The sequence below is a fragment of the Pezoporus occidentalis genome, unplaced genomic scaffold, assembly GCF_034315485.1.
Source record: "Pezoporus occidentalis ecotype Australia unplaced genomic scaffold, CSIRO_AGI_Poc_V1 ctg33, whole genome shotgun sequence".
Taxonomy (NCBI): Eukaryota; Metazoa; Chordata; class Aves; order Psittaciformes; family Psittacidae; genus Pezoporus; species Pezoporus occidentalis.
The window spans coordinates 6,897,279-6,912,552 of NW_026915268.1; the positions used below are offsets into that span (position 1 = coordinate 6,897,279).

General features: G+C 54.5%; 2 protein-coding genes across 2 annotated transcripts in view; both read right to left on the reverse strand.

Moving 5' to 3' along the window:
• Positions 1-6,292: 6,292 nt before the first annotated feature.
• The window catches only part of LOC134169068 (uncharacterized), an 86,774-nt gene continuing 77,792 nt past the window's right edge, over positions 6,293-15,274 (reverse strand). Inside the window, exons 6-7 of the mRNA XM_062629317.1 lie at positions 13,765-13,853; positions 6,293-8,671 (exon numbers count right to left, since the gene is read on the reverse strand). Coding sequence (XP_062485301.1) covers positions 8,445-8,671; positions 13,765-13,853 — 316 coding nt within the window. The 3' untranslated portion in view covers positions 6,293-8,444. The remainder of the gene's footprint in view (positions 8,672-13,764; positions 13,854-15,274) is intronic.
• LOC134169059 (protocadherin gamma-B5-like) overlaps positions 13,815-15,274 on the reverse strand; it is a 51,839-nt gene continuing 50,379 nt past the window's right edge. Inside the window, exon 3 of the mRNA XM_062629302.1 lies at positions 13,815-13,853. The gene's annotated coding sequence lies outside the window, so the exon portion shown is untranslated. The remainder of the gene's footprint in view (positions 13,854-15,274) is intronic.

Below are 15,274 nucleotides of genomic sequence, written 5' to 3' on the forward strand. Positions count from 1 at the left end.
CATGCAACCAAATGCCTGTGGCTGCATTTAGCAGTCCCAGAACTGCAAAATGAAAGAGAAATTGGGAGATGAGCTGCACCTGGGCCAGCCTGGAGCCCTGCCTGAGAGCTTTTATTCTCTTGTAGCAGTTTCCTTCATATAAAGCCTTTTCTTACGGCTTTGCAGCTGTGATGGTCTGCGCTATCGTGACTATGTGGACAAAAAAAAAGGAGAAAAACATTTTTGGTACAAAAAAATGTGATCTTGCCTCTCTCATACCTTTGCTGGTGCAGAGATGAACCTGGAGCTTTGGGGCGCTCATCCAGGGGCCTTATCCAGGCTAGGCTGGAGGTCCTGCTCCCTGCACGCAATTCCACCTGGGCAAAGGTGGTTCCTGAGAGCCCACACATGGAGTGGGCTCTGGGGAATGGATGTGTCCCCCCTGCCCAAATGTCACCCGGGCTGAAAGCCACGTGGGTGGGAAGCTGGTGAGGGCAGGAGCCGCCCTCACTGTCCAAATCCTTGCCATGATGGCTATTCTCCAGGGATAAAGGAGAGAGCAGAGCCCTGGTCACAGTGCTTGAGCCCTTCTTGTCCGCCCGAGGTGCATGTCCCTGTGTGGCAGCCGTGTGACATCAGTGTCCCTCCTGGTGAGCCCCTCAGAGGGGTCCTCTTTCCCTGGCTCTCCTGTCAGCAGCACCAGCCCTGCCACCGACTGTTTTGAGGTCAACCCTGCCGGCAATGGGCCAGGCTGCAGCTCCTGCTGCTCTGCTGGGAGGAAGGCCAGATGCCCCTTCGGAGGCACAAATGCTTTTCCATGTGCTGGTGGCCCTGGCTTGGTGGCACAGGAGGAGTTTGTACTTGACTGGTTCTGTGCGTGGGGCTGGAGCCAAGGGCTAAAGGCTGTGTCTGACAACCCAGCCTGGGCTGCATTCCTCATCCTGGGGCTAAGACCACATTGCAGGAGCTGTTTTGCTGCTAAGTCCTGCTGGTACCTCATGGTAGGTACCCCAAGGGGTACCTGAATCCCCTGTGCAGCCAGCCCCATCCTCTCCTGTCCTGGGCAGCACTGCCTTTACCCCCATGCCTGCATCGGGGAGCAGCCCCTGCCACCGTGAGTTTGGGAAGGTGGTGGTGGGACATAACCAAGGGGTTCATCAGTATCCCACTGGGGCTGCTTCAGCCCCTCCTGCTGCAGCGAGCTGCCACCAGCATCTCCTCCTCATCCTCTGTCCTGCATCACCCCACAAGCAGTCTTGGGGGGACATGGCCATCAGCCAGGGCTGTCTTTTGGAGTCTCTGCCTGTTCTCCAGCCCCGTTTCCTCTCTGTGTTGCTATTGCTGCCTCGGGGGTGGGATGGCGCCAGCCACCCAGCTCCGGCGCCACAGGGCTTTCAGGGCAGGCATAGACACACAGGGGACTGCAGGGATGGTTTCAAAACGAGGGCAGGGACCTGATTATTGTCCTACTTTGTGTCAAACCTCCCCGGGTTTTTATAGCAGCCTTTTGATGACCTCCTCAATGACAAGTTGCTAATTGTGACGGCCTCGGAGATGCCGGGATGGGCTAATGCTGGGTTATGGGGTGAGGACACCCCAAAGCTCTGCAGGAGCCAGCGGAGACCTCGTGAGCTTCAGCAGGGAGAAGTGCTGCATTGCCCTTGGGTGCTGCAGCAGTGGAGGAGGATTTCTGGTTCCTAATAGCATGAGGCATTCACCAGCATCCTGTAGAGCAGCGAGCTCCAAATTGGTTTTATTACATTCCCCCAGTATATTTCTGGATGTATAAATGACCTGCACATACTAATGGGTATGTTGTAAAGTACAAACTAAACCAGAAATTAAAACAGGATGGGGTAAAGAGGAAAAAAAGCACCAGTTTAAAATGGGGCTTTTATGTTTATTGATACTAAAAAGTATTTTCTTCCCGCACCTCAATGGACTATCTCCTGCACCCGGCTTTGGGGACCACTGAGGAGAAGGGAGCCAGACCGTCCCCACACCCTCTGGCACCCACGGGCCCCTTCCCCATGTCCCCCCTTCCCTCCCCTCCGGATGCTGCCCCACACAAAGCAGCTTTGTCTGCCTCTTCCTCTTCGTCTCCTCTTGTCTGGCTGCTCTCCCTCCCTGGCGCCTGTCCTGTCTCCCTGTGCAGCACAAGGACTTTCTTCCTCTATCTCAGGGCAGGGAGTTCAAGCCCCTCGTTGCCCCATTGAGGCTCCTGGGGACTCCCTTGGTCCAGAGGTGATGGGCAGGGTCCCCACCTCTTGTCCTGGCATTCATCCATATCCTGGGGATCCGTTGTCCTGTTGCCAATCACGGCACAGCTTCACCAGCTGCTTTTCTTTCCCCATGCCAGCAGGGCTGTGTCTCATGCAGTTCACCCAGAGGGCTCACCCCACATCCCGTGTGGCTTGAGCCCTCTGGGAGAGAGGGGATGTCCCTGGCATGTGCCTCTGCTCCCCAGCCCAAAACTGGCAGCAGCTTCCAAACTGGCCACTGGGATGTGCCCAGCACTGTGCCACCCATATCCCCGTCTCCTGCAAAGGGGTGTTCCTGACTGCAGAGGCAGCATCACACGCAAGAACCAAGTGCATGGCTTGGCTCCTCCACCAGCGATGTGGTGACAGTGACCCTGGCAGGTCCTATCCACAGCAGTGCAGAGGCCCCAGCAAGTTCCAAGAGACTGGATGGGCTCCAGGGGGGACAGCAGTGTCCCCTTGGAGCAGAGCCCATCCAGCCACACCATGGCCCAACAGCAGTGCCCAAGGCAGTCTCGCCTCTTCCTGATTTGCCTTCATCCCGCTGGCATCCCATCCCTTGTTTTGCCTTCCCCTCCTCTCCCTTCTCACTGGCTCCATGACTTCATGTCTTGGCCACAGATGCCATCAGCTCCTCCAGCACTCAGCTGGACAAGGGCTCTGCCCTGTGGGGAGGACAGACCGAGCAGCATGACAGACCCCAAACAGCAAACACAGCAGAGGCCACCAAGAGGTCACACAGGCTTGTAAAGGGCAAAATCCCACCACAGCTTATTTCGCCTGGTCTCCTCCATGTGATGGATGAGCTCCTGGCAGGCACCGAGCCCCAGCAGGGCCCGCAAAGGGCAGGCAGTGCCCTCCCTCCAACCTCTCCCCCACTGCAGTCACAAGGTTCCAGCCAGCAAAAGGCAAGTTTTGTTCCGTCTGCACACGCTGGGGTTAAGCTGTTAAATCATAAAGCATGGGGAAGTGGATTTATGGAGCAGGAAGGGACACAGGGGATGCTGAAACACTTCTCATTCCCAGCCAGGAATGTGGGGCTGTGAGAAGAGCTGGCTGTGTCGGGGGGAGACACAATCCCACGAGATGTTATGGTGAGGGGCTGGCAGGGAGCTGGGAAGTGTGGGCTGTGGGAAGAGCTTTCCCACCACACCATCCCCTTCTATGGACACCCCTGTTCTATGGACACCCCTGTTCTATGGACACCCAGTCTCCTTGCCTGGCCCACTCTCTGCCCCAGAAAGCCCCTTTTAGACCTTTTCTATCCCAAGCACTGGGGTTTCTAAGGGGTTTTTGACAGCACCAGCCCTCCCCACTGACCTGTTTATGGGAGAAGCCACCCCCCCCTCGGCCCCACTGCCACCATCTCCCCAGGGCTCACAATCCAGCTGCAGGCTCTTGGCACAGAGACGCATGAACCTGCATCTCCCAGGCTCTGGGTCAGACCAGGGTGATCTCCTGCCTGCCTTTGTGCCCCCAAAGGAGCAGGCGAGAGGGAGCCAAGTGGAAATTCAGCTTTTGTAGTGATTATTCCCCACTCCGCCTCTTTTCTGGGTGAGATCATGGCTGGAGGAGCTGCCCGATGGGACTTGGCCCATGACCGCAGCCTGATGCCAAGGAGCATGTCAGCAGGCGGGATGCCAGCTCCCCACCCAGCCCTCCCCGGGGCCGGGCGGCCACAGGTCACCTCAGCTCACAAACCCAGTGGAAAACCGGGTTTGCTCAATTCCTTTTTGGTTTGGTTTTTTTTTTTGCTGTTATTTCAGTTTGATTTTCAAGGTCAACTGCCCCAGAAAAGTGACTGCTGCAAACAAGAGCCCCATGAGCTGGTGACATGGGACCATCACTGCCCGCGGCATCTGCAGGCTCCAGCCCTGCCAGGAGCAGGTGGTGAGTTTGGGACAGTCCCCAGGGGAAGGACAACAAGGTCTCCAGCACCAAGTAACCTGTTTCTGTATCACCAAGGGCTTCCAGCTCAGCTGCCTGCAGAACAAGTTGGGGCTCCCCTGGTCCCATGCCATGGTTGTATGGGGGAGGGTGATGGGGGACAGTGAGGGAGGGGGAAGAGGTGATGAGCTGCTCCTAATGTGAGGGGAAAGAAGGAGATGGAGGAGAGGCAGAACAAGACAGCAGCAGGAGGGCACCACAGTGGATACGAGACCCTTACAGCTGTTGTTGATGTTCAGAGCATCCCAGCACAGGCCCTCGCTGTGGTCCCCTTCTGCTCACTCGCTGAGCCACCTCAGTGTTGGTGAATACACACACCCCACACATGCACACACCTGGGAGGGTACAGCTACTCAGCCTCCCAGCATCCAGCACCATTGTAACCCATGGTCCCACTCCAGCCGCAGAGTCCCTCGGTGCTCCCCACGACTGGAAGTGAAAGACACCCCGCACCCCCTCACTCGCTCCTATCGCACATCCAGGATCATCCCCTCCTTTCCAAGGCCGTGCTGTCCTTCCTGGAAGTGATGTCTCCAATCCCCCACTGGGCACTCAGCCCAAGTGGCTGCTGGGGGCTCCGTCTTGTCACCCTCTTCATATCCCTTTTGTCAGGGCTGTGATCCAGGCTGTTTCTGTTGGCCTCCTTTTCCCCATCAGCTCAGCTCAGGAAGCTCTCCATCAGCTAACCATGCTGGGATGAACATGTTCCCACTCCCACGTGTCCCTGCTAATTAGCACAGCTGACCGGGTTCCCTTCATTGGTGTTAATTGGCCAGGCTTGTCTTTGTGCCTTTCCCTTCCCTGTTTTCTCAATGCCCTGGGGTGATTTTAGTGCAACAGAGAGGAGAAATGAAATGAAATGAAACTGAGCATGTATCCTCATGCTGCTCACATCCTCACACTGACACCAGCAGCTGGGGACACGGGGACACCATGGGGCTCCGGGCACTGGAGAGGCTGAAGCCACACCAATAGCCACAGCTCTGAAAAGCCTCTTTGCTCCCCACCTGCAGTGGCTGTCATCCAGCCAGGGACCCGCTGGGTTGACCGTCCCTCTTCCTGCACCCATAGCCCCCATCACCCAGCTCCGGGTGCCCTGGGACAATGTCACCCCAGCTAGGTGACATTCCAGCCCTGCGGGTGGCACCTGGAAGCACTCAGCCCTGCTCCCCATTGATGTGGTTGATCCCTCCAGAGCTGCCCTAATGCACTCCAGGTGCTCCAGCATGGAAGGGATGGTGGCCCCAGGGCTGGGAGCAGAGGGCACAGTGTGACAGGGGCCCCACAGCACCAGGTCACTGCTCTGTTCCCACCCTGGTTCCCCCCATGCCCTCCCCTGTGGTCTGCGACTGCCCGCTCCAAAGGAGGATGCTCTGGGGGTTGGAACGTGCTCCCATGTGTGTGCATGTGATGTGTGGGACCTGGGCTGTCCTTACGGGCACAGGGAGGAGGGTTGGCTCTGTGGAGCCTCCTTCATGTTGCAAAGAGGAGGGGGCAGCCCAGCCTCTTCCCAGCCTGGCTCTGTGTGTGTGTGTGTGTCTGTCAGGCCCTCTCTGCCCTCGCCTCCTCCACCTCCCCCTCCCATCTGGGCAGCAGCAGCTTAAGTTTTCCTCTGGATGCGACACCATGAACTGTGGGGTGTTTCTCCCTGGCCTGTGTCAGGTACTACCCTATGGGGGGGAGGGCTTATATTGGCCAGGGGACCCTGCACACAGCACCTGAACCCCCCTCCCCACCATGAAAACCCCAGGGTTGGAGAAGGGAGAGTGGATCCCTGGTGGTGATGGGAAAGGGTCACCATATCCCCCCCGAGCTGGGGAAGGGTGACCAGGCCCCTGCCAGTGATGGGGAAGGGCAACTGGATCCCCTTGGGGCTGGGAAAGGGGCTGTAGCTGTGGACACCATGGTGTCCTCAGTCATGACTCACAACCATGTCACCCTCCATCCTCGGGGACCTGGGAATGAGGGTGCCCCAAGTGCATCCCCACTGCCAGAGCCAGGCTGAGGCTGAACCACTGCCTCGAGCAGCCTCGGCACTGCAGCAGCACTGGGATGGACAGGCCCCATCTGTGCCCCCCTCTTCCCATCAGAATAAAGAGAACGCATTCAGAAGAAACCATTTTATTATTTTTTTTTTCCCAAAGAAAAAAAAAGCCATATAAATATTAGAGTATAAAACTTGCGTGTAACACATCGACGTTGGTCTATACGGGTATAAGAAGGATATAAGCATATATATAATATATAAGTATAATTCAATATTAGACACATTGAAAGGGCAAACGTGTTCATTTCACGTACACTCGGAGCACAGAGCACATGGAAAGAAGATACAGAGAATTGAAAATACTGGTGGCCACGAGTTAGTTACCAAGATTAAAAAGAGCACAGCACTAAATACACAACACTCACTACGCTACCTCGGGTTGCAGGTTAAAAAGAAATATAAAGACTACGATTCAGCTACAGCATTTCTAGAGGGGGGGCAGGTGGCAGCTGCAGGGGACAGGGTGGGAACTGCTCCCAGTGCAGCCAGTGCTGGAGGTGGCTGGATCCGGAAGGACAACAGCAGATGCTCCTGCTGCCCTGGGTTTGGGGAGGGGGCAGTGGTGGGGTGGCTGCAGCCTGGCTGAGAGGGCTGGATCTGGGTGAGTTATGAGTTAGTGGTTAAAATGGGAAAAAACAACACACCCCCCCTAGGAACCCCCTTCCTGGCCACCCCACAGCCCCTCTCCTTGCTCTGGCTACACAAAGCCCCACTTTGCCAACCTGGGGGGGGGCTCAGAGCTGCTTTGATATGGGAAGCTGGCCTGGTGCAAGGGTTATGGGTATATGGAGAAACTCTATTCCTCATCCTTTGATTCCCTACGGAGGGTGGAAAGCCCAAAGCCAGTGGAAACATCTCATCTGGGCTGGCTTGCCATGGTCCCTTGTAACATCCCCACCTTGTTGCCCTGGCTCGCCAGCTTTGCAGCATCACCCCATGCTCACCCCCAGCTCTTGACTCCCTTTCCCAGGTCCGGTCCCCAAACACCATCGAACAAACCATCACTTACTCAGTCACTAACTCTCAAAGCCATGCGCCAGCAGCTCCGCAGATCTCCCCCTTTGGCTGAGACCCCGAATAACCCCCAAATAAGAAGTGATGAATTTCCCCATCCCATTTCACCCATCCCACCCACCCCACCCCTCCCAAAGCAGCCCCAGCACAGAGGGGCTGTTCACACCACGCTGCATGGGCATGCGAGGACTTCTCTGGGTCCATGGAGCTAACTGCGCTAGCGCAGGCGTGAGGTGAAGGATGTGCATGCAGAAACGGTGTGCAGAAGCGTGAAGCATCGTCCCCTGGTCCCCTTGATGGGGACTTGGCCAGATGGCCACCTGGCCACAGGGGAGTGAGACTCTCTTAGCTTTAATTCCAGAAGAACATTGACTGTACATATAAATATTTACTGCAAAGAAGGGATGAGATGTGTCTGCTCTTCAGAGACCCCCTAGAACCGCTGGGGCAGCTGCCGCACACCTCGGCATGCTCCTCATTGAATTCCCTACATCTGACATCAAGAGGGGGGTTTTAATCTCATATTTCAGGCCATCAGTGGTTGCACTTTAAAACAAGAAAATAAATGTTTAGGATGCAGCTTTGCCGTATTCCTTTTGACTCATGCAATATAAACACTTTTTCCAGGTAACAGGGAAGCAGGAACTGAAGCACTCCCTACCAACTTCTCAGCAACAAATCCATCGCTATCATTAACCGGGTGTGAATTTTACTAATGGAAAGTTTAAGAGCAAAGATCTGGAGCATGGGCTCTAAGCTAGGAACTTCCTTTCCAAAGAAAAAATGATTGAAGGTCTATAAATTAAAAGATCCCTGCTAGAATTATTTACACTAGGCAAAGCCAAGCACAAGCCTTGTGCCTTTCTAGGACTATCTGGGAGCAAATCGGATCCGAAGATGTGGCAGAAGACCTTCTGCCCTTGCATATTCTAACACCCAAGGGATCGTATAAAACATTAGCAAGTATTCACAGGGCACTTGTTTGCGTTCGGTTTAGCTTCCGGATTGGTTTTCATCATGAGATCTAACAGCAGCGAGACCCTGCTCCTAGCTCTGATGATGATGAGGAGATACATTCGCAGTGTTTCCTACTTTTAGCATCACAACCAATTCACATTCGTCCTCTGGCCTGAGCTGTGGGTTGAGGGAGTGCTGGAGCCGGCTGCCCTGTGGCTCTAAGGTCTCCTTCTTCTTCTCTACTTCTTCTCCTTCTTCCCGGACTTCTTCTTGTTGCCTCCTGAAGCACCGGCGTTCTTGGCATCGCGCTTGCCGGCAGCGTTGGTGAGGGTGGCGGTGCTGCCCGGGATGTAGACGTTCTGCCGGTAATCGGGGACGTGCTGCAGGGTGAACTGGGGGCCATAGCGGGCGCTCAGCCCCATGGTGCCCGTTCCACCACCCAGCGTTGAGTTGCCATCAGCAGCTTCTGTGGGGGACACCAGAGGGTGGGGGGAAAGAGAAGGGCAGGTTGTTACTGTTGGACAAGCATCAGCACCCCCGAAAGGCTCTCGGTGGGTGTCAAACCCAGACCTCGGTGCCACCAAACCTCACCCCAACCCTTCATTACCCTTCAGTGCTATTGCTCCATGGGATGGCTGCAATGTGCGTGGTGGAGAGCACGGCACAGCCAGCACCAAAATTCCTTGTTTTCATCTCACATGGTTGCTCAAGTCTTGGGATTTGGGGCCTCCAGCCAACCTCTCCTCTGCCCTTGGCAGTGATGGGGCTGCCTGTCCCTCCCTGCCTGCCTGCTGCTGCCTTCTTAGCCCCCCTCCACATAAAAACACCCCCCCCCCAACGAAAGCATCCTCATTACAAACATATTGTACAGCCACAACCATTAGCAACACATTAAGGGAAATCCAATACTATTTTGTTTTTCCATTGCATTTAAAACCCTGCCCCCAGTATTTCTCCAGCCAAGTTTATTCAGGGAGCAGAGCACAGGAGATGAGAAAGAAAACCCCTCCCCTGCAGTACTGCAAAATGGCTCTAGGAAGCCGAGCACAAAGGAAATCAATGCTGAAGCGCGTCTGATGGTCCAGATCTGGGAGCAGGGGGAGGGGAAGGCAAATTCATTCCTGTTGCTCTGCAAAGCCCCAGCATGGAGAGAGCAAGCGTAGGGATGGGGAAGGGCTCAGATACCCCCTGGGTTGCTGGGGCATGGCTGTAAGGTAGCAACCAGATGGAGACAGGGGGGATGCATGGAAGCAGGGGGAGCGATGAACATGGGGGGATGGCAAGGCACAAGCGATGCTTGTTGCCATGGGCTGCGGCATGATGTGCTTCAGTGCAACTGCCTGTGCATGGCTCAGGGTGGGATCCTTGCCCAGCCATGCTCAGAAATGATTTGCTAAACTCAGTTCTCTGCCCTGGATACTGTGATCCTATCTCAGCCTTTTAACTGCTTCATGGCTGCGGACACACTCTCCTGGGAAGCTGGAGAGACCCAGCAGGAGCACATGAAGCACCCAAGGCAGAGTCCAGGGCTTCTGCTCACTCCTGTCGAAGGTGGAGAGACCACAGGAATAAAAAGCAACAAGCAGAGATCATGAGCCAGTCCTCACGTGTTTCTCCTCTCTCCAGATGAGATCCATGCATGCTTCTTTGTTGCCTTTGCTTTCCCCTAAGCAGATGGAGGTGGCCAAGCCAGCCAGAAAGCTAAACAAAAAGCTGGGCCACATCCCCCCATCCCCTGCAATACTGCCATGTACACATCCCCTCACAGGGGTCAGAAGTATGAAGCAACTGCAGCTTGAAAAGTTACAGCTGTTCTGCTGGAGCCAGAGGAGGAGGAAAACACACAGCGAGTCCAAAACCAGGCGGGACACTGTGCCCGAGGCCAGGGGATGCACAGGGCAGTGTATAAACACAGGGAACCAGCGTGGGGAAATGCCTTTTGCTTCCCACTGTGGAAGCAGCCACCAGAAGAAGAATTTTTCTGTCCCCATTAAGTGGGTGCCAGACCTGGCAGGGCTTTGAGGACCACGGGCTGCAGGAGATGTGCATATACAGTTGGTGATATTTTTCATCCACACTCGTCTTATTTCATTAATAACCAGCACAACCCCACACTCATCAGGGTGTTAAACTGGGAATGGGATGGCTGGAGATGTGGGGTCACACCAGGCTGCAGCCAGACTGACTTGCAGGTGGACTATGGCCTCTGGCAGCAGGGGAGATAATGTTTTCAAGGCTCTTGTAGCTGTAAAGAGCCCAGCCGGGGGCTTGGTGGGCTTTGAAACCTTCTCTGCTGCCCTGGGCTATCCCAGATGCACCAGGGCTCTGAGCAGTGATGGGGCTGGGGGGGGGCTGCCAGCACCACCCAGGACAAGTGGTCCCCATGAACTAGTTTGCAGACACAGCAGTTTTTCACAGGGGAGGAAAAGCCACCCATGAAGTTCCCAGCCTGCCAGTTGGTCCCAGGGAAGAGCAAAGGGCTGTTTCTAGGTAACATTGACATTAAGGCTGAAAAGAAGAGAGAACAGGGACAACAGAGGTTTATAAATGGGCACTGAGCTGCTCTTGCCAAGCAGGACCCTTCAGTTCTTGTTACGGGAAAGGTTACACTCAGCCTTTACCAGCAGCCAGCCATTATCCCAAACGGTCCTAAGAAGGAAAGCAAGGATTTGGTCTTCACAAAAATAACCAGCTAGCAGCTCCATCGGCCTCATGGGCAGAGGGGAGGAGAGGCTGGAGACAGCCCCAGAGCACGTGTTGCTGCAGCTGCTGGGGGGCTTTCAGGAGAACCCAATATAGAGTGTCTGCCCCTGCCTGCAGGCGGTGGGGCTGGGGAGAAGGACCTCCTCCAGCTGCCTTTCTGTCTGCTCTCCCATCATCTTATGGCACCCCTATAAATTCTCCCTGGAAGCTGAAGTATTTTAAGGACAGGACGTCTGTCCTTTCGTGTCTGGTGTCCTGGAGCATCTGTGCTCCTTGGTCTGCCTTTGCAGCTGCCTCTGCCCCTTCAGATGGCTCAAAACAGATTTTTATGTCGTTCCCAGCTGCAAGGGAAGGAGATCACAGAATCATAGAATCTCAGCCTGGTTTGTGTTGGGACCTTAAAGCTCATCCAGCTCCAACCCCTGCCACAGGCAGGGACACCTTCCACTAGAGCTGCTTGCTCCAAGCCCCTGTGTCCAACCTGGCCTTGAACACTGCCAGGGATGGGGCAGCCACAGCTTCTCTGGGCACCCTGTGCCAGCACCTCAGCACCCTCACAGGGAAGAGCTTCTGCCTAAGAGCTCATCTCAGTCTCCCCTCTGGCAGGTTAAAGCCATTCCCCTTGGCCTGTCCCTACAGGCCCTTGTCCAAAGCCCCTCTCCAGGTTTCCTGTAGCCCTTTAAGCACTGGAGCTGCTCTAAGGTCTCCCCTTCAGGAGCCTTCTCTTCTCCAGGCTGACCCAGCCCAGCTCTCTCAGCCTGGCTCCAGAGCAGAGCTGCTCCCACCCTCAGAGCAGTGAAAATCTCTTAAGATCCAGAGGAAGGAAGCCCAGGAAGAGAAGTCCTACAGCAGAGTCACAGCCCTGGTGGAAAACCAGCTCCCCAGGCATTCCAGCCTGGGAGTGTGGTTTAACCATTGGGCAAACAATTTAATCCCCAGAGCCACTGGATCACACAGTCTTGGCATGGCAGGGCCAGCTTGGCATCTTGCTGAAGCAAAGGATAACACCCAGCACAGGGTAAGGATGCATTCATGGCATCCACAGCCACTTCTAGGGAGCATCCTTAGCTCGTGAAGCAGAGCAGCATCAGAGGAGTTCCTGCCTCCCAGATGGTCTCGTAAGTGCAACTTGAGAGTGGGCTTGACATGGTGTGGATGGAAATTGAGAGCACACAGTGTCATCACCTCTGTCACTGTGTCCCACCTGCTACCACAGAGCTCAGCAGGTGAAAGTAAGAGATAAGGATCATTTTAAAAGCCAGGAAACATCACCCAAGGATGGGCAGTACAGATCTTAATGGGAATTAACACTGCCCCTAATCAAAGATTGCTGCAATCAACACTGAGCTAAGAGTGAGAGCAGAAGAGGGGGACAGAGATCAGGGGAGACATCACAGCACAGTGCTGGTGGAAAAAGCTTGTGCTGTGTCTGCAGGTGGATCCATCCCTCCACCCACCCATCCATCCACCCATCCCTCCCTCCTTCTGTCCCTCCAGCACAGCAAGGGACCGGCATGGGGAAGGAAAGGATGGAGAGCACAGGGCCATCCTCTCGTGGGGCTGCAGCAGGGGAAGCCCTAATCTGGCAGATGGATCTGCTTTAAATTAATCCCCAGGGTGAACTGAAGCCGTGGGAGAGGTTAGGACTGTGGAGACTTGTGGACTGGGGGAGATAGGCTGCAATGGGGCTCAGGGCTACATGGAAGTCAGGGCTTAACCTTGGACCCACTCAGCTCTCTGGTGCTCTGCCTGGAGCAGCAGTCAGAAAAACAGCTTTATTTGTGAGCAAGGAAACCGGATCTGGCAGCGCTGGGTGATGATAACCACATGCAACCCCAGAGGATATTTTTCCATGGTCGTTTTTCAGAGCAGAGACACGTTTTCGCATTGCTCCTTTCCCTTGAGTGTAAACAAGTCCCTTGCCCAAGACCTTCATCCCCTCCCCTGGCCACAGCAGCTGTGTCTCCAGGCTGCCTGGTGTCTGCACAACAGCAAAGTTCATCTGCAGCAGCTTTCCAAGAAAGCAACACCAAAGCCATCCCCCTCCCCCAGATTCTTTCTCTCCCAGCAGCTCAAAGGAAGCATCCCAAGCATTCTGCACAAGGTTTTATGGCTGTGCTGTTGCTTCTATTTTTAAATCAAGGGGGAAAGGACTGTGAGGTATTTATAAATAAAGGCTGCATGAAAAACAGCCTCTTCATCCGTAGTACTGTGCAGAGTGATAATTGCACTTCGTGACCGTGGGTGCATGGGAATACCCCTCCCTGCCCACCATTTCCATGTAGCACAGCTGTAAAGCAGAACAAACCAACCCAAAATGACCCCAAACCAAATCCCTGTGACTACAACTGCAGTGAACCACTGATGCAAACCAGTGTCTCTGGACACAAGGTTTGTTGGGGATACTGAGTCAGGCATTTACTGTATTCTTGTCTCTAGCCACAAACAAATCTTTCAGGCTTCCTACATCCTCGCCTTATAGCAAGTTGCAACACAGAAAAGGTTTCATTTACGGTGACCTTTTGGAACCAAGTAGTTTATAAAACATCAAGACTCTCTTTCATGTCACAACTGCATCACAAGCCAGATAACTATGTACATATATTTTGTATGGAAGAGGTAGCCTTTTCTACAGCATGCCTGATGCTGATGGTATCTCCTCTGTCTGAATCCTTCCTGACCCCTCCTCTCTGCAGGGTAACACAGTACTTTTCCACTGTTTTCTGTTGAAGGACTTCTGAAGCCACCCCAGTTAACAGACACATCATTCCCATCAGCATCTTATCTAACAGCATGCACTGAGACATCCACATGAGAGCATGTGCCATGGTTTTCCCACACGTGATGGAGACTGACCATTTGCTGAAGCCAGGATCATGGCTTGGAGCATCTCCGTGTCAAACTGGTTGTTCGGCCAGGCTCCACCTTCCTCTCCATTCTGGGAGCTATGGAAGAGAAAAGAAACAGCAAGTTACTGCAGCTCGGTCAGGAGGAGTGAGCTTAGCACATCAGAAACCAAGGCTGTAGGCTTGTCTGTTGCTGGAGAGAAGCTGCAGGCTTTAAATCCTTCTAGTAAATAACACTGTCCTATTAAAGGTCTCTATCACCCACCAGGCTTTTGAAGAAGAACCAGCAATACCAAAAGCACTTGGGGGCTCAGTGGTGCTTCCAGCAATACCTACCTAACTTCTGGTGCCTTCAGAGACAGCCAACACATCACCTCAAAATCCCACCACCACCTTCACACTGATAAAATGCAATATCACAAAAAAAAATGCTGGTCCTAAAGCCCCAGAGATGCATTCACCCTCTGGTCCTTTTCCAGGCCATGTGAGTGGATACACCCCTCAAGCTACTTCAGGTTACAACTCCATTCACAGGATGGAAGGTGAGAAAACCCTGTGTCCTTTGGGATCAGCATGGAGCCAGCTGCCTGGCACTGCAAAACTTGCTCTGAAGGGAGTCCAAGAGTAGGCATCAGCTCTGCAAAGCTGGCAGCGAACAGTTCTGGGGAGGATGGAGTAACAGGAAGAGGAGAGAAGGGAGGTTTGGTTCCCCAGGACTGGCTGATGGGAGGGCTGAGCACCACAGATGTGCCTGGGAAAGCTCTGGGGATGCTGTCAGACTTTAGCCAAGGAGGTTTTGTGGCTGAGGCTACAATCAGCAGCCTGTGCACAGTTGAACAAGCCCTGCTTTCATGTTTGCCAGGTGCCAGCTGTGCTCAGCCACCCCTCACTGGTGCTGGCATTTCCCCTCCAGAGGGGTCAGGGCTGCTCTCCCAGAGCCCCTCCGGAACCTCCCTGCTTTCAGCAGAGACCTGAACATCTCACCAGCTTCCTGTGCCCTCCTCTGCTCCGACCCTAAGTGACCACCTCCCTGAGACCACCTCTCCCCACTGTGCTCTGACACCCACAGCTCTTGCCACCTGCTGGGATACCAGGATCTGCCCCTTGGCTGTGCGCTGCCTCGCTTGGCACAAGAGCAGCCCTTTTCTTGCAGCTGGGAGCTCTCTAGAAGTGAGACAGGGGAGGTTGAAAGCCCTTTCCCTTGGAGAGAGCTGAGCCCATTTCCCAGGGCAAGCATTCAAATACCAGGCTACAAGGCACAAACATGGCCTCCTCCTCCACTGCTGTGGTCCCAGCCCTCACACCCAAGAGCTATCAGCCCCCAAAGCCCTGTTTGGACCCCAAAGGCCTGCTGAGACCCCGAAGCCCTACTGAGACATGCTCAAGCAGCCAAGATCTCCCTCAGCTCTGGGGTCTCCTGCTGGCAGCTTCATGCTTGAGCTGCCAGCACAGGCACTGCTGATGCCAGCTCAACACCGCGTGCTGGGTAGCAGATGGGCTCTTCACCCCCATGCCAAGTA